Raw genomic sequence first — 21,340 nt, 5'->3', positions numbered from 1 at the left:
TATGCAGAGACTTGGGTCACGTTAAAATGCAGAGGTTACAGACCTGAGGGACACTTGTCTGCATCACCGTTAAGGCTCTGGATCAAGTTCCTGAAAAACAAAACAGAACTGACATTAGGTAGACATACATTAGGTTCGACACTTTCAGGCTTGTCGTTGGAGAAACAGGATGGACTGGGTTACACCGAGGCAATAAAAACACGTAGGTTTTGCATTGTGCTGCTAATCCTAATGCCATTATAAAAGAAGTGTTACCGGTGTGTGAGGCCCTGGGTGTGGAAGATGTTGACACAGGTGGAAGAGTCTGGGTCCCAGGCACAGTAAGGGTCCCGGGTCAAGATACAGTCTGAACAGGATGGGTACTTGTCACAGAACGCAGTAGGAGACTGCACCACGCCCGAGTCCGAGCCAGCGTACAGGGACCTCGTCTGTCAACACAGCCACACACAAAGGTCTATGATGGTAGCTGAATACCATGTAAAACAGACATGAAAATAAAATAACTATCAAATACATTTAGAATAGGCCTACATTCATTTTGGGGTACTTATTTAATAATTAAGTGCATTTTCATGTTGATAAACTTCACCTAATAGCGGGAGTGTTTACTAATGATTATAACTTAGTCCGTCGATATCTTCTTTCCAATTGTTGTTTTACGGTCCAGCAACTAATCCGCTAGTTGAGTGGGGCTGTCTAAGCGCTGGCCTATAGGCTATGGCACTTCAGTACATTTTATATACGTGTACTTCCTTTTATACAAGGCACGTTTTCATTGCTTGCTAGTAAATAAAATACAATTAAAAAAAACCTTTTAATAGTGTGACTATTCGTTAATTATTCAACAGCAGTCAACATGGTTGTTCTGGCTCTGAGGCCTATAATGCGCCAATCTCCAACCTGGCATGGAATAATTCGACAAGGAATCTTTTTTGTCATTTATAGACTAATCAACGCTGATAAATATGCTATGAACATGTTGCGTTTATTTGTTTCCATTTTAACATTGTTAAATTTCAACTTCATTCCGCATAGCGGTCTCTCACCTTCATCCTTTCCTTGTCAATTCATTATCTTACATACTGCTTAAAGTAGGCCTAGATTTTTAAAAACGTTTCCATGAAAAAATGTATATTTGCTTGAGTCTGACATACGCTGGTTTCTTTGATGAGTCTGTGTGAGTCTGTGTGAGTCTGAGTCCGCTGATTCTCTCTATAGGCTTATGTCCATTCAGAAAGTTTCCTAAGGTAGCCTGTCTGGACTCGATCTCTCTAATACAAATCAAACGCTCCCGTCATGATTTTTAAATGACACATTTCCAGTAAAGGCCCTTTCTCACCAAGTCTGTTATTTTCAAATCAAATAATTAGTAAGAAAAAAATAAATCTATACGAGCACATCTGTTCACACCAGTTGCAAAATATCGTTCTGCCACAAACTTTATAATTTTTTCGTAACATATTTTCTTCATTCGATAATAAGTTGTTGACCAATTGAATTGTTATCTGGGACACTGCCACTGACCGGCTGCACAATTCACCTTGTGTGAATTCATTTGTCTGTTTTTTAAAACGTTTGCAATGCATCAGTGCATCAATTTATCCAATGTAAACACATTACACCAGAGCTAGGCTACATGTCACTCTCGCCATTCAAACCCCTATGCCAGTTCATTGCCAACGTTGTACTGTCGCCTATTTTATAGCCATTTAGCAAGCAAGAGGATCGATCGATGCTTCTCTCCTTGAATAGACCTAGGCCTATTAGTTTTAAACTCTATGCACTGAACAAAAATAGAAACGCAACATGTAAAGTGTTGGTCCCACGTATCATGAGCTGAAATAAAAAGAGCCCAGAAATGTTCCATACACACAAAAATCTTATTTCTCTCAAATTTTGTGCACATCCCTGTTGGCAAGCATTTCTCCTTCGCCAAGATAATCCATTCACCTGACAGGTGTGGCATATCAACAAGCTGATTCAACAGCATGATCATTACACAGGTGCACCTTGTGCTGGGGACAATAAAAGGTCAGTCTAAAATGTAGAATGTCCAACAGAGCTGTTGCCAGATAACTGAATGTTCATTTCTCTACCATAAGCCAACTCCAACGTCGTTTTAGAGAATTTGGCAGTACGGCCAACCGGCCTCACAACTTCAGACCACGTGTATGGTGTCGTGTGGTTGAGCGGTTTGCTGACATCAACGTTGTGAACAGAGTGCCCCATGGTGGCGGTAGGGTTATGGTATGGGCAAGCATAAGCTAAAGACAATGAACACGATGGCAATTTGAATGCACAGAGATACCGTGACGAGATCCTGAGGCCCATTGTCGTGCCATTCATCCGCCGCCATCACCTCATGCTTCAGCATGATAATGAACAAGGTTTTGTACACAATTCCTGGAAGCTGGAGATGTCACAGTTCTTCCATGGCCGGAATACTCACCAGACATGTCCCCCATTGAGCATGGGGCGGCAGGGTAGCTTAGTGGTTAGAGCTAGTAACCGGAAGGTTGCAAGTTCAAACCCCCAAGCTGACAATGTACAAATCTGTCGTTCTGCCCCTGAACAGGCAGTTAACCCACTGTTCCTAGGCCGTCATTGAAAATAAGAATTTGTTCGTAACTGACTTGCCTAGTTACATAAAAATATAAAAAAAGAGAATACAAATGTTTGGGATGCTCTGGATCGACTTGTACGACAGTGTGTTCCATTTCCCGCTAATATCCAGCGACTTCGCACAGCCATTGAAGAGGAGTGGGACAACATTCCACAGCCATTGAAGAGGAGTGGGACAACATTCCACAGCCATTGAAGAGGAGTGGGACGACATTCCACAGCCATTGAAGAGGAGTGGGACAACATTCCACAGCCATTGAAGAGGAGTGGGACAACATTCCACATCCATTGAAGAGGAGTGGGACAACATTCCACAGCCATTGAAGATGAGTGGGACAACATTCCACAGCCCACAATCAACAGCCTGATCAACTCTATGTGAAGGAGATGTGTCACGCTGCATGAGGCAAATGGTGGTCACACCAGATACTGATTGGTTTTCTGATCCACCTTAAAAAAAAAAAAGGTACTAAAAATGCATATCTATATTCCCAGTCATGTGAAATCCATAGATTAGGGCCTAATTAATTTATTTCAATTGACTGATTTCCTTATATGAACTGTAACTCAGTAAAAATGTTGAAATTGTTTTGTTCATATTTTTCAGGCTACTCGTCCAAAAGCTAGAGAGAAAAGGAAGTGATATTCCAGTGATGAAGGCTGTATAGACATATATAAATATATATATATAAATTATAGGACAGCTAAAGTCAATCTACAGTACCACCGTTGCTATCGGAAACCCTAAAAGACAGAGACAACATTTGCCAGAGTTGACCCTCATCAATGAGTGGTGGCACAGATTTAGTTAAAGCTCAAATGAAGTGTCAACATAACCAAATCAAATTTGTATTTGTCACATACAACTGTACAGTGAAATGCTTACTTATACAAGCCCTTAGCCAACAAGAGATAAGTAACAAAAAAAAATCTAATCATAACATAACCAACCTTGGTTTCAAATGTGTATCAGTGGCTGATCATTGGACGGTTTTCTATTTTCTAATGGTTGTCAATTTTATCTTCATATAGCCTATCACAGATGTCTCTATATATCCCCATTAAAACGCTCATCGTTAATTTATAGGACAGGCTACATTGATTTAGCATCATCCTATAATGTAGATTTTCTTTGTCCTACAGAAAGGATTTGAAGCGAAGGCAAGATTTTTAATGTCAGCATATGTGCAAGGAATGATGACCGGTGACAGTTTTGTGTTTCCTCGGATTGCAACTGAATGAAAACGTAGCCAAGCTCCTTTCATGATCCATCCTACAGAATGCATAGTCTATATCCTAATATTGTCAGTAGCATAATGTTTCTCAAGTAGTAAAAGATTTCTCTCATCACTGCGTCCTCTCTAGACACTTTGAACAACACATTGTCACAGAGAATGACCGCAGCAGCATTCGAAGACTCAATCATGGACACTCTTACTGACAGTTGTGGCTGCTTTGTGTGATGTATTGTAGTCTCTACCTTCTTGCCCTTTGTGCTGTTGTCTGTGCCCAATAATGTTGTTCTGCTACCATGTTATGTTGTTCTGCTACCATGTTATGTTGCTCTGCTACCATGTTGTTATGTTGCGCTGCTACCATGTTGTTATGTTGTACTGCTACCATGTTGTTATGTTGTGCTGCTACCATGTTGTGCTGCTACCATGTGCTGCTGCCATGTTGTGCTGCTGCCATGTTGTTATGTTGTGCTGCTACCATGTTGTTGTGTTGTGCTGCTACCATGTTGTGCTGCTACCATGTTGTTGTGTTGTGCTGTTACCATGTTGTGCTGCTACCATGTTGTTATGTTGTGCCGCTGCCATGCTGTTATGTTGTGCCGCTGCCATGCTGTTATGTTGTGCTGCTGCCATGCTGTTATGTTGTGCTGCTGCCATGTTGTTATGTTGTTATGTTGTTATGTTGTGCTGCTACCATGCTGTTATGTTGTGCTGCTGCCATGTTGTGCTGCTGCCATGCTGTTATGTTGTGCTGCTGCCATGCTGTTATGTTGTGCTGCTGCCATGCTGTTATGTTGTGCTGCTGCCATGCTGTTATGTTGTGCTGCTGCCATGCTGTTATGTTGTGCTGCTGCCATGCTGTTATGTTGTGCTGCTGCCATGCTGTTATGTTGTGCTGCTGCCATGCTGTTATGTTGTGCTGCTACCATGCTGTTATGTTGTGCTGTTATGTTGTGCTGCTACCATGTTGTTATGTTGTGCTGTTATGTTGTGCTGCTACCATGCTGTTATGTTGTGCTGCTACCATGCTGTTATGTTGTGCTGCTACCATGCTGTTATGTTGTGCTGCTGCCATGCTGTTATGTTGTGCTGCTGCCATGCTGTTATGTTGTGCTGCTGCCATGCTGTTATGTTGTGCTGCTGCCCATGTTGTGCTGCTGCCATGTTGTGCTGCTGCCATGTTGTGCTGCTGCCATGCTGTTATGTTGTGCTGCTGCCATGCTGTTATGTTGTGCTGCTGCCATGCTGTTATGTTGTGCTGCTGCCATGCTGTTATGTTGTGCTGCTGCCATGCTGTTATGTTGTGCTGCTGCCATGCTGTTATGTTGTGCTGCTACCATATTGTTGTCATGTGTTGCTATGTTGTTGTCTTAGGTCTCTCTTTATGTAGTGTTGTGTCTCTCTTGTTGTGATGTGTGTTTTGTCCTATATTTATATTGTATTTATAAAACATTTTAAATCCCAGGCCCCGTCTGCGCAGGAGGCCTTATGCCTTATCATTGTAAATAATAATTTGTTCTTTAACTGACTTCCTTAGTTAAATAAAAAGATTATATATATATAGATCTATTTTTAAAGCAGCGCTGGGGAAGTTATGTGAATTGTTAGGAAAAGTGAGGGCAAAAACAAACAAACGGACTTGGTGTGAATAGTTTAAATCTGTATTCTTTCAGAATTCCTCTCCAATGTTTACAAGTCTTCATTTGTATACTAGACTAATATTTATAGGTAATAACTTGAATAATAAGAATGAAATGCTACTGATAATAGCGAAGGTAGTGAAAAGTTGCAGAGAAAAGCCACGTGTTTCTTTTGAGTCTGATACGCGCCAATTACAGTGACCTCAAATTCCAAGACGTTACAGACACACACACACTAAAGATTAACATACACCTTCAAAGTCACCACATTTTTTTTACAGTGTCTGTAAAAATGCTTAAATGCCGTGTAAGTCCGGCCCGTAGAGAGCAAACAATGCTGATTATTCATTCACAGAGAAGTTGTGGTTTTAACATCGGCGCAGACTTGTCGTCTCTGGTCGGTAACTTCTCTTTTTCTACTCTCGAGTTGAACAGTTTTACACGGACATGGAATCCAAAACGAGAGCCAAAGTTAGTGGGTAGGTAGACTTCTCAAATTGAGAAAAAGCTTAGCTCGTCTTTGGGTATTCAATAGCTTTAGTTTTATTGGAAATGGCTGAACAAGAAAAACTTTGAAAAGGAACTCGAAAGAGACGTATTTATTTTCACTCCATTGTACATGATGCGAACTGGCGACTGACGTTTCGATGTCTTCCTCCGTTTTAGTGTTATCACAGGAGAGGAGAACTCACTTTCCGTGAGACACGGATGTGAGAGTCTCCTTCCATATTTCTCTTCGACTTACCCCTTGTGATGACAGAAGCAAGGTCTTGATAGGCTCAGATTTGTGGAGAAGCTGAATCTCTTCCACTGTATGGACCAGCCCGTCATACACCACGGATTTATGCAGAAGTCCTTTATCTAAAGGGTTAGAGGGGGAAACATCAACGCCATATCAAGGACCGAAAGACGTCCCTTTTGTCTTAATCAGGAGCTGAGAGTTTATCATAATCCCACTAAAATACAAACACCTTTCACAACAACGAGGAACATTTTAATTAACCGAATTAAAATGGAGTTGACCCCAACTCCCACACAACACTGTCCTCTGAACCTCAGCCAGCTCCCCTGAGAACCGTTAGCGCCTACCGGTCCCAGTAAATATGACGTCATATACGTTGTTGTCCAGCGCCTGCACCCTCTCCACAGCGATCTGGGTGTAGCTGACGTCCTTGGTGATGAGTTTGGGCCCGTTGCCGATGGGAAGGACAGGGTCTTCCAGTAAGGGATGGTCCTTAACAAACTGCAGGGTCTTGTCCGGCAGGTGGAGAGAGCTGCTGATGTTCTGGAGACGGTGGTGGTTGTTGATGCACTACAGATGGATAGGAGTGAGAGGGATGATGCTATGAAGGATACAACGCTCTAACCCAGTCCAAATATGACAATTCAATCCAAGGGGAAACGTATGATTAAACACAACTACAAAAACATTTAGAAAAAGATGTAGACATGTTTAGAAGATGATTTCAGCAAGCAACACTTACAGCTCCCGGGCGAGGGGTGGGGGTGATCCCATTGTACCTCACCCACTTGGTGTGAGACTGTTCCACTGTGGCTTTCTGCATGTATTTCCCCTTGGAGAACACATTTTCTACTGCCATCATGTCGTAGGCACACACTGCAGACAGGCCTACGTTTCCCCTGGACAAGAAAGAGACAAAGACAAAGTCACAGAACACCCTTCCACAAGTGGGTGTTACCACAGCCACGGTGAGATGTGGTCGCTCCTATACCTATTCACTAGTAACACCGTGGTAAAATGACAGCCTTCAGAAAGTATTCACACCCCTTGACTTTTTCCACATTTTGTTGTGTTACTGCCAGAATTTAAAATGGATTTAAAATAATAGTATGTTGTCATTGGCCTACATACAATACCCCATAATGTTAGTGGAATGTCAAAAAAAATGTTTTTCAAACTAATTAAAATTAACATTGAAATTCCTTTAGTCAGTAAGTATAAGGTGTTAAACCCCTTTGTCCATGCAACGTGTGTGTGCGATAGTGTTTAACATGATTTTTGAATGACTACCTCATCTATGTACCCAACACATATACAATTATCTGTAAGGTCCCTCAGTCGAGCAGTGAATTTTAAACACAGATTCAACCACAAAGATCAGGGATGTTTTCCAATGCCTCACAAAGAAGGGCACCTATTGGCAGATGGGTCAAAAACAATTAAAAAGCAGACATTGAATATCCCTTTGAGCATGAAGTTATAATTACACTTTGGTGTATCAATACACCCAGTTACTACAGAGAGAGGTGTCCTTCCAAGGGCTGACTGAATTTAGTCAACTGGTCGATTGTTTGGTCGATCGAGATTTCTTTAGTCGAGCAGTTGTCAAAAAAATGATTCATGGTGTACAAGACAACTGTCTGATTTCCGCCTATGAGTGGACTAGTCCATTGTGGATGGTACAGTCCACCCCTTTAAGACTCGTGTTACTGAAACTGTACATGATAAAGAACAATGGACTAGTCCATTGTGGAGGCTATGGGGATGGTACAGTCCACCCCTTTAAAACATGTGTTACTGAAACTGTACATGATAAAGAACAATAGACTAGTCCATTGTGGAGGCTATGGGGATGGTACAGTCCACCCCTTTAAGACTTGTGTTACTGAAACTGTACATGATAAAGAACAATGGACTAGTCCATTGTGGAGGCTATGGGGATGGTACAGTCCACCCCTTTAAGACACGTGTTACTGAAACTGTACATGATAAAGAACAATAGACTAGTCCATTGTGGAGGCTATGGGGATGGTACAGTCCACCCCTTTAAGACACGTGTTACTGAAACTGTACATGATAAAGAACAATGGTGCAACACGAACGCGAATATTATTTTATAACTAATGCGCTCCCTCTCCTGCATTTGTTCGGTTGCTGTCGGGCGGTTCTGAAACAGCGCGCTGTTGAATTGGTGCCTTTTTCCTAGACCATGTTGCAATCAAGCATTTTAATTTTAAAATAAACTAAGCGACTTCAATAATTAGCGTGAAAAATAAATAAACCGTTCCATTTAGGCAATTACATTCACGAATGCATGCGACTGTTTAGTCTTTGCTGTGATAAAGGCTTCTCAATTTTGTTTTAAACATCACAACACTCTCTGGTACACTTAATTTATTTAGTGTTTAAACTGCTCCAAACAGTCAGAAAAGGTTTATTGTAATCTAACAGCATCTGTTTGGAAACATAATACGCAGACAAAGCTTCATCTCCAGTATTTAACAACTAGTCACATTTATTCCACACATCTGACTTCCCCTTTACTTCCTGAGAAACCAGTACACATTCCCCCATCTCCAGTTTGTCACGTCCTCTGCATCCATTTTGCTGTTACGGTGTTCAGAGTTTGTTATAACCAATTTATTGATGTGATTATGATGTGCTATAGGTCAGACCCTGTCAGTCATGTGCATGAGATGCATACGTGTCACATAGAGAGAGCAAAGGGGTTGAGGGAATGTTTTTCTTAAACAAATGAGGGATTTCTGTAACAAAACTTCTCAGTCAGAAATGTCTGTAATTATGTTACAGCTTCAGCAACACAGACAGCATGATAAACACTGTTGATGTTCTGTGGTGGTCGCTGCAGCAGGGAGGAGAGAGAAACGGTTGCTCGTCACACAGTCACTCGCTGTCATGTTTTTTACCACAGTGCAGCAAGTCTGAGCCTGGCCAGGCACAAATCAAATTTGCGGTAGGACTCCCTCTAGTCATTTATGCATCTTAATTATTTAATCAAACAACTTAGAGCATCAGACACGCTCAGTGCATATAGTTGATTTGATTCAAACATAGGATGTGTGTCTATATATGGAAAAATACAGGTTAATAAATTTAGATCAATCGATTGTTCGAAAGAACTGACTACTCCTCTTGGTCTACCAAGATTATTATATATATTTTTTAGGGACAGCCGTTGAAACCACTCAGGAAATGTCACCATGATTCCAATCATGACTTTTAAACAGGTTAGTTTTGTTGAGGAACTACACTGTTGTTGATCCATCCTGTTTTCTCCCATCACAGCTGTTAAACGTTGTAACTAATTGACAGAGTGAAAAGGAAGCCTGTACAGAATAAAAAAATATTCCCAAAACATAAATCCTGTTTTACAACAAGGCACTAAAGTAATACTGCAAAAGAATGTGGCAAAGCAATTCACTTTTTGTCTTGACTATAAAGTGTTGTGTTTGGGGCAAATCCAATACATTACGGAGTACCACTCTCCATAGTTTCAAGCATAGTGGTGGCTGTATCATGTTAGGGGTAAGCTTGTAATTGTTAAAGACTGGGGTGTTTCTCAGGATAAAAATAGACTGAATAGTGCTAAGCACAGGCAAAATCCTAGAGGAAAACCTGGTTCAGTCTGCTTTCCAACAGACACTGGGAGAGGAATTCACGTTTCAGCAGGACAATAACCTAAAACACAAGACCAAATCTACACTGGAGTTACTTACCAAAAAGACAGTGAATGTTCCTGAGTGGCCGAGTTACAGTTTTGACTTAAATCTGGAAAATCTATGGCAAGACCTGAACATGTTTGCCTAGCAATGAGCAACAACCAATTTGACAGAGCTTGAATAATAAAAATTTAAAAAATGAGCAAATGTTCCACAATCCAGGTATGGAAAGCTCTTAGCTTCTACGACTTATGGGTTTGAATATTTATGCAAATGAGATGTTTCAGCATTTCATTATCAAAAAAACATTTCATTTCGTCATTATAGAGTGTTGTGTGTAGTTGATTGAGATGGTTTTTGAATCCATTTTGAATTCAAGGCTGCATCACCAAAATGTAGAAGAAGTCTAGAAGTGAATACTTTCTGAAGGAAATGTAACATGTCAATAAAACGGAGTTTGAGTTACAGTTTCCTGACTGAGAATCCCAACTCACCATTGGGATGTGAACACTCCGTAGATGACAGTCTCTCTCCAGTCAGCAGTCTTCAGTATGAACACGTCATTAACCACGTTGAACACGAAGTTGAGCTCTGGCATGGAACACACCAGCTTGGCCTTCAGGAAACTGGTCCATTTCTTCTGTAGCGTCCGTTGGCCCCCCAGATCACCCTGCACAGAGATGAGGCACATTTATATATAATAATAACATATGACACTTATACATAAATTATATTTGGATGAATGTGTCTAATTGATCCCTGCAGGAATTGAACCCACAGGCAGTTGAAACCGGACTCAGTGAACAAACTGTACTGTGGTAGGAAGAAGCAAAAGAGTAGGAAAGAAAGAGAAGGGGAGGGAAAGAGCGAGGGGGCGAAGGAAAGAGCGAGGGGGCGAGGGAAAGAGCGAGGGGCGAGGGAAAGAGCGAGGGGCGAGGGAAAGAGCGAGGGGGCGAAGGAAAGAGCGAGGGGGCGAGGAAAGAGCGAGGGGGCGAGGGAAAGAGCGAGGGGGCGAGGGAAAGAGCGAGGGGGCGAGGGAAAGAGCGAGGGGGGGGGCGAGGGAAAGAGCGAGGGGCGAGGGAAAGAGCGAGGGGCGAGGGAAAGAGCGAGGGGGCGAGGGAAAGAGCGAGGGGGCGAGGGAAAGAGCGAGGGGGCGAGGGAAAGGGCGAGAGGGGTCGGGAAAGGGCGTCGGGAAAGGGCGAGAGGGGGGTCGGGAAAGGGAAAGGGGGTCGGGGGCGGGAAAGGGCGAGAGGGGTCGGGAAAGGGCGTCGGGAAAGGGCGAGAGGGGTCGGGGAAAGGGGGGGAAAGGGCGAGAGGGGTCGGGAAAGGGCGTCGGGAAAGGGAAAGGGCGAGAGGGGTCGGGAAAGGGGTCGGGAAAGGGCGAGAGGGGTCGGGGGAAAGGGCGATAAGGGGAGGGAAAGGGCGATAAGGGGAGGGAAAGGGCGATAAGGGGAGGGAAAGGGGTCGGGAAAGGGCGAGAGGGGTGAGGGAAAGGGAAAGGGCGTCGGGAAAGGGCGAGAGGGGTCGGGAAAGGGGTCGGGAAAGGGCGAGAGGGGTCGGGAAAGGGCGATAAGGGGAGGGAAAGGGCGATAAGGGGAGGGAAAGGGGTCGGGAAAGGGCGAGAGGGGTCGGGAAAGGGCGAGGGGTCGGGAAAGGGCGAGGGGTCGGGGAAAGAGGGTAGGGAAAGGGGGTAGGGAAAGGGCGAGAGGGGGAGGGAAAGGGCGAGAGGGGTAGGGAAAGGGCGAGAGGGGTAGGGAAAGGGCGAGAGGGGTAGGGAAAGGGCGAGAGGGGTAGGGAAAAAGGGCGAGAGAGGGAAAGGGCGAGAGGGAAAGGGCGAGAAAGGGAAAGGGCGAGAGGGAAAGGGCGAGAGGGGGAGGGAAAGGGCGAGAGGGGAGGGAAAGGGCGAGAGGGGGAGGGAAAGGGCGAGAGGGGAGGGAAAGGGCGAGAGGGGTAGGGAGAGGGGGAGGGAAAGGGCGAGAGGGGAGGGAAAGGCGAGAGGGGAGGGAAAGGCGAGAGGGGGGGAAAGGGCGATAAGGGGAGGGAAAGGGCGATAAGGGGAGGGAAAGGGCGATAAGGGGAGGGAAAGGGGTAGGGAAAGGGCGATAAGGGTCGGGAAAGGGGTAGGGAAAGGGCGATAAGGGTCGGGAAAGGGGGAGGGAAAGGGCGATAAGGGTCGGGAAAGGGGGCGGGAAAGGGCGATAAGGGCCGGGAAAGGGGGAGGGAAAGGGCGATAAGGGTCGGGAGGGGAAAGGGCGAGAGGGGTCGGGAAAGGGCGAGAGGGGTCGGGAAAGGGCGATAAGGGTCGGGAAAGGGGTCGGGAAAGGGCGAGAGGGGTCGGGAAAGGGCGATAAGGGTCGGGAAAGGGCGATAAGGGTCGGGAAAGGGCGAGAGGGGTCGGGAAAGGGCGAGAGGGGTCGGGAAAGGGCGAGAGGGGTCGGGAAAGGGCGAGAGGGGTCGGGAAAGGGCGAGAGGGGTCGGGAAAGGGCGAGAGGGGTCGGGAAAGGGCGAGAGGGGGTCGGGAAAGGGCGAAAGAGGGGTCGGGAAGGGGGTCGGGAAAGGGGGTCGGGAAAGGGGGTCGGGAAAGGGGGTCGGGAAAGGGGGTCGGGAAAGGGGGTCGGGAAAGGGGGGTCGGGAAAGGGGTCGGGAAAGGGGTCGGGAAAGGGTCGGGAAATCGGGAAAAGGGGTCGAGGGAAAGGGGTCGGGAAAGGGCGAGAGGGGTCGGGAAAGGGCGAGAGGGGTCGGGAAAGAGGGGGTCGGGAAAGGGGGTCGAGAGAGAGAGGGGGGAGAAGGGGGTCGGGAAAGGGCGAGAGGGGTCGGGAAAGGGGGTAGGGAAAGGGCGATAAGGGGGGAAAGGGGTAGGGAAAGGGCGATAAGGGGGGAAAGGGGTAGGGAAAGGGCGATAAGGGGAGGGAAAGGGGTAGGGAAAGGGCGATAAGGGGAGGGAAAGGGGGTCGGGAAAGGGCGAGAGGGGTAGGGAAAGGGGGTCGGGAAAGGGCGAGACGGGTCGGGAAAGGGCGAGAGGGGTAGGGAAAGGGGGTCGGGAAAGGGCGAGAGGGGTAGGGAAAGGGGGTCGGAAAGGGCGATAAGGGGTAGGGAAAGGGGTAGGACGATAAGGGGAGGGAAAGGGGGCGGGAAAGGGCGATAAGGGGAGGGAAAGGGGTCGGGAAAGGGCGGGAGGGCTCGAGAGGGGGGGAAAGGGGTCGGGAAAGGGGTCGGGAAAGGGCGAAAGAAAGGGCGAGAGGGGTCGGGAAAGGGGGTAGGGAAAGGGCGAGAGGGGTCGGGAAAGGCGAGAGGGGGGGAGAGAGAGTAGAGAGGGAGCGGGGGAGAGAGAGGGGAGGGGGGGGTAGGGAAAGGGCGAGAGGGGTCGGGAAAGGGGGTAGGGAAAGGCGAGAGGGAAGCGAGAGGGGGGAAAGGGGTAGGGCGAGAGGCGGGAGGGAAGGGGCGGGAAAGGGGGAGAGAAGGGAGGGAAGCGGGAAAGGCGAGGTAGGGGCGAGATGGGGTAGGGAAAGGGCGAGAGAAGGCGGGCGAGAGGCGAGAGGGGGAGGGAGAGGGCGAGAGAGAGAGAGGGTAGCGAGAGGGGTAGGGAAGGGGCGAGAGAGGCGAGAGGGAGGGAGAGAGAGGCGAGAGGGAGGGAAGCGAGAGAGGGAGGAGAGAAGAGAGGCGAGCGGGGGGAGAGAGGGCGAGAGGGAGGGAAGCGAGAGGAGGCGAGAGAGGGAGGAGCGAGAGAGGCGAGAGGGGGAAGCGAGAGAGGGAGGAGGGGGGAGGGAAGCGAGAGAGGCGAGAGGGAGGGAGAGAGAGAGAGGGAGGAAGCGAGAGAGGGAGAGAGAGGGAAGCGAGAGAGGCGAGAGGGAGGGAAGCGAGAGAGGCGAGAGGGAGGGAGAGGAGAGGCGAGAGGCGAGGGAAGCGAGAGAGAGAGGGGGGGGCGAGAGGGGGGGGAAGCGAGAGAGGCGAGAGGGAGGGAAGCGAGAGAGGCGAGAGGGAGGGGCGAGAGGCGAGAGGGAGGGAAGCGAGAGAGGCGAGAGGGAGGGAGCGAGAGGGAGGGAAGCGAGAGAGGCGAGAGAGGGAAGCGAGAGAGGCGAGAGGGAGGGAAGCGAGAGGGAGGGAAGCGAGAGAGAGAGGGGGGCGAGAGGGGAGGGAAGGAGAGGCGAGAGGGAGGAGAGAGGGAGGGAGGGAAGCGAGAGAGGCGAGAGGGAGGGAAGCGAGAGAGGCGAGAGGGAGGGAAGCGAGAGAGGCGAGAGGGAGGGAAGCGAGAGGGAGGGAGAGAGGCGAGAGGGAGGGAAGCGAGAGGGAGAAGCGAGAGAGGCGAGAGGGAGGGGAGGAAGGCGAGAGAGGCGAGAGGGAGGGAAGCGAGAGAGGCGAGGGGAGGGAAGGGAGGCGAGAGGGAGAGGAAGCGAGAGAGGCGAGAGGGAGGGAAGCGAGAGAGGAGAGAGAGGGGAAGCGAGAGAGGCGAGAGGGAGGGAAGCGAGAGAGGCGAGAGGGAGGGAAGCGAGAGAGGCGAGAGGGGGAAGGAGAGAGGCGAGAGGGAGAGAGGCGAGAGGGAGGAAGCGAGAGAGGGAGCGAGAGAGGCGAGAGGGAGGGAAGAGAGAGGCGAGAGGGAGGGAAGCGAGAGAGGCGAGGCGAGGGAGGGAAGCGAGAGGGGGAGGCGAGAGGGAGGGAAGCGAGAGAGGGGAGAGAGGGAGGGAAGCGAGAGAGAGGCGAGAGGGAGGGAAGGAGAGAGGCGAGAGGGAGGGAAGCGAGAGAGGCGAGAGGGAGGGAAGCGAGAGAGGCGAGAGGGGGAGGGAAGCGAGAGAGAGGCGAGAGGGAGGGAAGCGAGAGAGGCGAGAGGGAGGGAAGCGAGAGAGGCGAGAGGGAGGGAAGCGAGAGAGGCGAGAGGGAGGGAAGCGAGAGAGGCGAGAGGGAGGGAAGCGAGAGAGGCGAGAGGGAGGGAAGCGAGAGAGGCGAGAGGGGGAAGGAGAGGCGAGAGGGAGGAAGCGAGAGAGGCGAGAGGGAGGGAAGGAGAGAGGCGAGAGGGAGGCGAGAGAGGCGAGAGGGAGGGAAGCGAGAGAGGCGAGAGGGAGGGAAGCGAGAGAGGCGAGAGGGAGGGAAGCGAGAGAGGCGAGAGGGAGGGAAGCGAGAGAGGCGAGAGGGAGGGAAGCGAGAGAGGCGAGAGGGAGGGAAGCGAGAGAGGCGAGAGGGAGGGAAGCGAGAGAGGCGAGAGGGAGGAAGCGAGAGAGGCGAGAGGGAGGGAAGCGAGAGAGGCGAGAGGGAGGGAAGCGAGAGAGGCGAGAGGGAGGGCGAGAGAGGCGAGAGGGAGGGAAGCGAGAGAGGCGAGAGGGAGGGAAGCGAGAGAGGCGAGAGGGAGGGAAGCGAGAGAGGCGAGAGGGAGGGAAGCGAGAGAGGCGAGAGGGAGGGAAGCGAGAGAGGCGAGAGGGAGGGAAGCGAGAGAGGCGAGAGGGAGGGAAGCGAGAGAGGCGAGAGGGAGGGAAGCGAGAGGCGAGAGGGAGGGGCGAGAGGCGAGAGGGAGGGAAGCGAGAGAGGCGAGGGAGGGAGGCGAGAGAGGGAGGGAAGCGAGAGAGGCGAGAGGGGAGGGAAGCGAGAGAGGCGAGAGGGAGGGAAGCGAGAGAGGCGAGAGGGAGGGGAAGCGAGAGAGGCGGGAGGGAGGAAGCGAGAGAGGCGAGAGGGAGGGAAGCGAGAGAGGCGAGAGGGAGGAAGCGAGAGAGGCGAGAGGGAGGAAGCGAGAGAGGCGAGAGGGAGGGAAGCGAGAGAGGCGAGAGGGAGGGAGGAGAGAGGCGAGAGGGAGGAAGCGAGAGAGGGAGAGGGGGAAGCGAGAGAGGCGAGAGGGAGGGAAGCGAGAGAGGCGAGAGGGAGGGAAGCGAGAGAGGCGAGAGGGAGGGAAGCGAGAGAGGCGAGAGGGAGGGAAGCGAGAGGGAGGGAAGCGAGAGGGAGGGAAGCGAGAGAGGCGAGAGGGAGGGAAGCGAGAGAGGCGAGAGGGAGGGAAGCGAGAGAGGCGAGAGGGAGGGAAGCGAGAGAGGCGAGGAGGGAAGGAGGCGAGAGGGAGGCGAGAGGAGAGGGAGGGAAGGAGAGGCGAGGAAGCGAGAGAGGCGAGAGGGAGGGAAGCGAGAGAGGCGAGGGAGGGAGGGAGGGGAGGCGCGAGAGAGGCGAGAGGGAGGAAGAGAGGCGAGAGGCGGAGGGAGGGAGAGCGAGGAGAGGCGAGAGGGAGGGAAGCGAGAGAGGCGAGAGGAGGGAAGCGAGAGAGGCGAGAGGGAGGGAAGCGAGAGAGGCGAGAGGGAGGGAAGCGAGAGAGGCGAGAGGAGAGGGAAGCGAGAGAGGCGGAGGGAGGGGAGAGCGAGAGGGAGGGAAGCGAGAGAGGCGAGAGGGAGGGAAGCGAGAGAGGCGAGAGGGAGAGGGAGGAGGCGAGAGAGGGAGGGAAGCGAGAGAGGCGAGAGGGAGGGAAGCGAGAGAGGCGAGAGGGAGGGAAGCGAGAGAGGCGAGAGGGAGGGAAGCGAGAGAGGCGAGAGGGAGGGAAGCGAGAGGGAGCACGATGAGGCAGAGAATGGCATGGTAGTGCCAGTGGCAGATGGTTAGCCGTTCCGCTGACGTGTCCTGACCTTACAGACGCGTGCTATCCTGGGGATGAGCAGCTTGCCAAAGAACTCGTACTCCACAGACACTTCAGTGAAGAAGTAGTAGATCTTATCGTCCTCGCCATCTGCACTGTTCTTCCCCTCTCTGATGACATCAGCAAAAACAAAACTGGGCTCTATGGGGTCGAGAGAGATATTCATGGTTAGTGGTAAATAAATGGTTTCTCTGCATATTGAAAAAGAGAACCACACAGGTGTTCTACTCCGCTAGCCAGCACCTCTCCTAAACAGGTGTTCTACTCCGCTAGCCAGCACCTCTCCTAAACAAGTGTTCTCCTGCCCTCAGGCAGCACCTCTCCTAAACAAGTGTTCTCCTGCCCTCAGCCAGCACCTCTCCTAAACAGGTGTTCTACTCCCGAGCCAGCACCTCTCCTAAACAAGTGTTCTCCTGCCCTCAGCCAGCACCTCTCCTAAACAAGTGTTCTCCTGCCCTCAGCCAGCACCTCTCCTAAACAGGTGTTCGTTTCTTTCGCCTCCAGATTTCTCTGTATATTGTGAGTCAGGAAAACTTGAAGGTTGATCAGCTGTTACTTTTTAGAGGATCTTTGATGTAAGCTCCTTAAAACCCTTTACACTCGTGGGAATTGGCCTATATGGGCAGGGATAAACAGAAATGTCTCTTACAGAATAAATATGAAAAGCATATGCATAACCATGGTAGCAATTGAAAAGGGAACCGTTTGGAGATTATGGGAAAAATATTAGACCAAAGTTGAGGACAACAGTTCACCTGACAAAACTGAATCCCAACATTACGATGTTGATTTTATGGGCATTTTACATTTCCTGTACTTTCAGCTGCATTTGTGGATAACAGACTCTGAAAATACTCTGGATACATTCAGTAACATGATCAGAATATTCATGGAAAATGTGGGGTAGGTGCAACATAAGACCAAATAAATGACAAGGTTTTGAGTGAGAGGACTAACTGGTGTCTCCAAGTGGCCGCGCGCACACACACACACACACACACACACACACACACACACACACACACACACACACACACACACACACACACACACACACACACTCTCCAAAATGTGCTTTCAATGCACTTTTAAGACTCAAAGAAGAGTCTTCAACTGTACGTTTGTGCTCTCCTAGCCATGTCGTCGAGGAACTGACACTAGCACACATGTAGTAGTTTGGAACACAACGCCGCGTCCCCACCTTCACACAATTACTGTTGTTTAACGCAATCCAAAAACGACCCATTAGAAATCTAAATCTGGGTCAGATGGGCATCATTTGAAAGCTTGTTCTATTGCCAACATGACTAGCTAAGTTATGAAATACTATCTTTTAGGCAACGAGGCAATTCAGAGAGTCAGATTGTCATCTTGGCGTGGATAGAGACGAGTCACGAATCAGGTGTGCGTGTTCAACGGTAAATGGTCTTCACAGTAGACAAACAAATAGGCTCATTCTGTTCACAACAACCCAGGGTCTGACGCCATGTCATCTTCTAACTGTATATCAAACAGTGATCATAAACATGGACACTATGTTAACATGGAAATGTGAAGTTTTGAGTTGCTTGTATGACGTCAAAGCAGTATTTATTATAATCCTCAATGTCTCATCTTTCTAAATACAGAGTCCTCTTCATTTACAACTTCTCTCTCACTCAGACAACCAAAAATGTGCAAAAGTTATTGAATGAGGGCAACCTCTTGTTGTGTGCAGTGCTGAATGGATTTCAGTCAAAACCCCATACAGTGCTGTGAAGTGCAGAGCCTGAACTCTGACCTCATTTATTGCATGTTACTGTACAGCCACTACATTCCAATTTAGGTGCTTATCAGTGTCCAAATCTGCCATTTTCAACCCGTATACCCGGGTACGAGTGTAAAGGGTTCAAGTGTAGTAACACTGATACGGTCAATTCCTTATTTGGAGAGGAGCAGGTATCTTACCGTTCAGCCAAGATGTTGAATACTCTGTCCTCAACAGACTCTGTGAAAGAGAATATCTGGAGATGATCGGCTCACTTCCTAAGAAATTATATGACGTTCCAGAGTAAAGTTCTCCATCTAAAAAGACAGGAAACAAAACACATCAAATGTATAATAAAGATTTGTTTTATTTAAATTCTCTCTAAAAACCAGGTTCGGTTGTTTTTCAGGCCTAAATACCTCAAAATAGTACAATCAGGATAATAATGTATTTAGGGCTGTGTACCAAAAAAAAAGGCAGTTGATGTAATCTGGGCCTGCCGATGTAATCTGGGCCTGCCCCCGATGTAATCTGGGCCTGCCCCCGATGTAATCTGGGCCTGCCCCCGATGTAATCTGGGCCTGCCACCGATGTAATCTGGGCCTGCCACCGATGTAATCTGGGCCTACCACCGATGTAATCTGGGCCTACCCCCGATGTAATCTGGGCCTACCACCGATGTAATCTGGGCCTACTTACCAACCATGACCGTTGTGAAGCTCTGAGATGGGTCAAAGGAACATTTCCCTCTCCCGTCCTCCGCTGGACCCTCCAGACTGAAATCCTTTAGGGACTGATGAGAGCACAATTATGATTATTACACAGTAATGATTACTACTTACTGTGAATTAAAAGTTGAACTTCAACATGGTGTGGACATTAAAAGATACTAAAAAAATCAATTAAATTCCTTTAATTTTTACCTCAAAATACAATGTAAAATAAAGAGGCGGCTGTCACCAGCGATCCAGAGGTGGCAGGTAGCCTAGCGGTTAAGAGCTTTGGGACGAAAGGTTGCTAGTTCAAATCCCTGGATTGACCAGGTGCCAAAATATATACAGTGGGGCAAAAACGTATTTAGTCAGCCACCAATTGTGCAAGTTCTCCCACTTAAAATGATGAGAGGCCTGTAATTTAAGTGGGATAACTTGCACAATTGGTGGCTGACTAAATACTGTTTTGCCCCACTGTATAGGTCGATGTTCCCTTGAGCAAGGCATTGCTCCTGTAAGTCGCTCTGGCTAAGAGAGTGTCAACTAAATGACTAACACGCAAACGTAATCCACTTACTAGGTAGTGACAGACGGGCTGAAAGGCATGTGTCCCACAGACATACAGTCGCTTGTCGTCCAACACTTGTAACACCCGGATGTAGTTTAGACAGTCTGTCTGTAAAAACGCATCGAAGAGACACATTTACACCTGGCTGACAGAGATACCCCAAATAAAAACTAAATGGAGATACTGGAGATACTGGAGAGCAGAACCATGGCTTCCTTTGACAACAGATCTGAAGTCAGGCGTTTGATGGAATAAGCAGATGTACCTCTTTAGATTTTCCTTTTACGATGCACATCGTCATGTGGTTTTCCGGGACCTTCCATTGAACCTACAGGGGAACCATTCAAATAGAACAATTATTAAAAAAGGCAAACTGTAAAGTTGAGACCTTTTGAAATGATAAAACCTTTTTCCGTACCTTGTTGTTCTTGATTGACACATTGGTCATGCGGAGTTCAAAGATGGCCTCCCTCGCTCCCACGTACAGCACATCCTTATCCTCACTCAACAACAGAGTGGAATAGTTGAAGATGCCGGGCTCAGAAAACTCCACCAACTTGAGCTCTGTTGATAAACAAGACACACAGATTTTAAAACATTGTCCAATGCCAACACCCATGACTGAGTCTAGGTTAAAAGTCAAGTCAAGCAATTACCCAAAGTTACTGAAAAAAAGCAACTCATGATTTCCTTATTGCTTATCTACAATGTCCACAGTGCAGGATGAATAGGTCTAGTGTTCCTCTCAGACATAATAATGGGCCAGTCCAGTCTAGATATGTTTAGGGGATATAAACCAGTCTCCTTTGTGCATCTCTGCGAGTGCCTATCACGAATGGCTCCTCAGAATGCTTTGTGTGAGTGTGGTGATTGATGGGGAAGCTGGCAGTAGTTTGCATTAGGTAGAGTGTCTGGCAGCGCTGACAACAGGTGAGAGAGGGCACAGGTTTCCAGCCACCTGTCCGGGCAGAAACCCTCTCTCAGACGCTGAAAGACAACACTGACTGGCTGGAGGGAAGGGATCCATTTTGTTCGGAGTGAGTATCAATGTATTGCATTGAGCCATGACATAGTTATTCAAGAGCTTCAAGTTCCTCGGTGTCCCCATCACTATAGATCTACCATGATCCAAACAACGACACATTAGTGAAGAGGGAACGACAGCACCTCTTCCCCTTGAAGAGGCTGGAAAGATTTATCATGGGCAGATCCTCAAAATGTTATACAGCTGCATCATCGAGAGCATCTTGACTGGCTGCATCACCTGTGTATATATAGCCACGTCATTACCTGTGTATATATAGCCACGTCATTACCTGTGTATATATAGCCACGTCATTACCTGGCACTCCCTGTATATATAGCCACGTCATTACCTGGCACTCCCTGTATATAGCCACGTCATTACCTGGCACTCCCTGTATATATAGCCACGTCATTACCTGGCCACGGTATTACCTGTATATATAGCCACGGTATTACCTGTATATATAGCCACGTCATTACCTGTATATATAGCCACGTCATTACCTGTATATATAGCCACGTCATTACCTGTATATATAGCCACGTCATTACCTGTATATATAGCCACGTCATTACCTGTATATATAGCCACGTCATTACCTGTATATATAGCCACGTCATTACCTGTATATATAGCCACGTCATTACCTGTATATATAGCCACGTCATTACCTGTATATATAGCCACGTCATTACCTGTATATATAGCCACGTCATTACCTGTATATATAGCCACGTCATTACCTGTATATATAGCCACGTCATTACC

At 48.5% G+C, this 21,340-nt stretch overlaps 1 protein-coding gene across 9 annotated transcripts in view; it reads right to left on the bottom strand.

Annotated features, from left to right (window-relative positions):
- sema4d (sema domain, immunoglobulin domain (Ig), transmembrane domain (TM) and short cytoplasmic domain, (semaphorin) 4D) overlaps positions 1-21,340 on the bottom strand; it is an 88,974-nt gene that overhangs the window by 9,184 nt on the left and 58,450 nt on the right. For all 9 annotated transcript variants that reach the window (XM_046305123.1, XM_046305130.1, XM_046305126.1 and 6 more), the window contains 12 exons: positions 19,964-20,109; positions 19,811-19,873; positions 19,555-19,653; positions 18,964-19,057; positions 18,465-18,581; positions 16,507-16,658; positions 10,414-10,589; positions 6,982-7,138; positions 6,587-6,809; positions 6,243-6,358; positions 256-428; positions 44-90 (listed from right to left, as the gene is read on the bottom strand). In XM_046305123.1, coding sequence (XP_046161079.1) covers positions 44-90; positions 256-428; positions 6,243-6,358; positions 6,587-6,809; positions 6,982-7,138; positions 10,414-10,589; positions 16,507-16,658; positions 18,465-18,581; positions 18,964-19,057; positions 19,555-19,653; positions 19,811-19,873; positions 19,964-20,109 — 1,563 coding nt within the window. The remainder of the gene's footprint in view (positions 1-43; positions 91-255; positions 429-6,242; positions 6,359-6,586; positions 6,810-6,981; positions 7,139-10,413; positions 10,590-16,506; positions 16,659-18,464; positions 18,582-18,963; positions 19,058-19,554; positions 19,654-19,810; positions 19,874-19,963; positions 20,110-21,340) is intronic.

This window comes from Oncorhynchus gorbuscha, linkage group LG16 (assembly GCF_021184085.1).
Source record: "Oncorhynchus gorbuscha isolate QuinsamMale2020 ecotype Even-year linkage group LG16, OgorEven_v1.0, whole genome shotgun sequence".
NCBI classification, from domain to species: domain Eukaryota; kingdom Metazoa; phylum Chordata; class Actinopteri; order Salmoniformes; family Salmonidae; genus Oncorhynchus; species Oncorhynchus gorbuscha.
The sequence above is the reverse complement of the archived record's forward strand: the minus strand, read 5'-3'. Positions and strand labels throughout refer to the sequence as shown.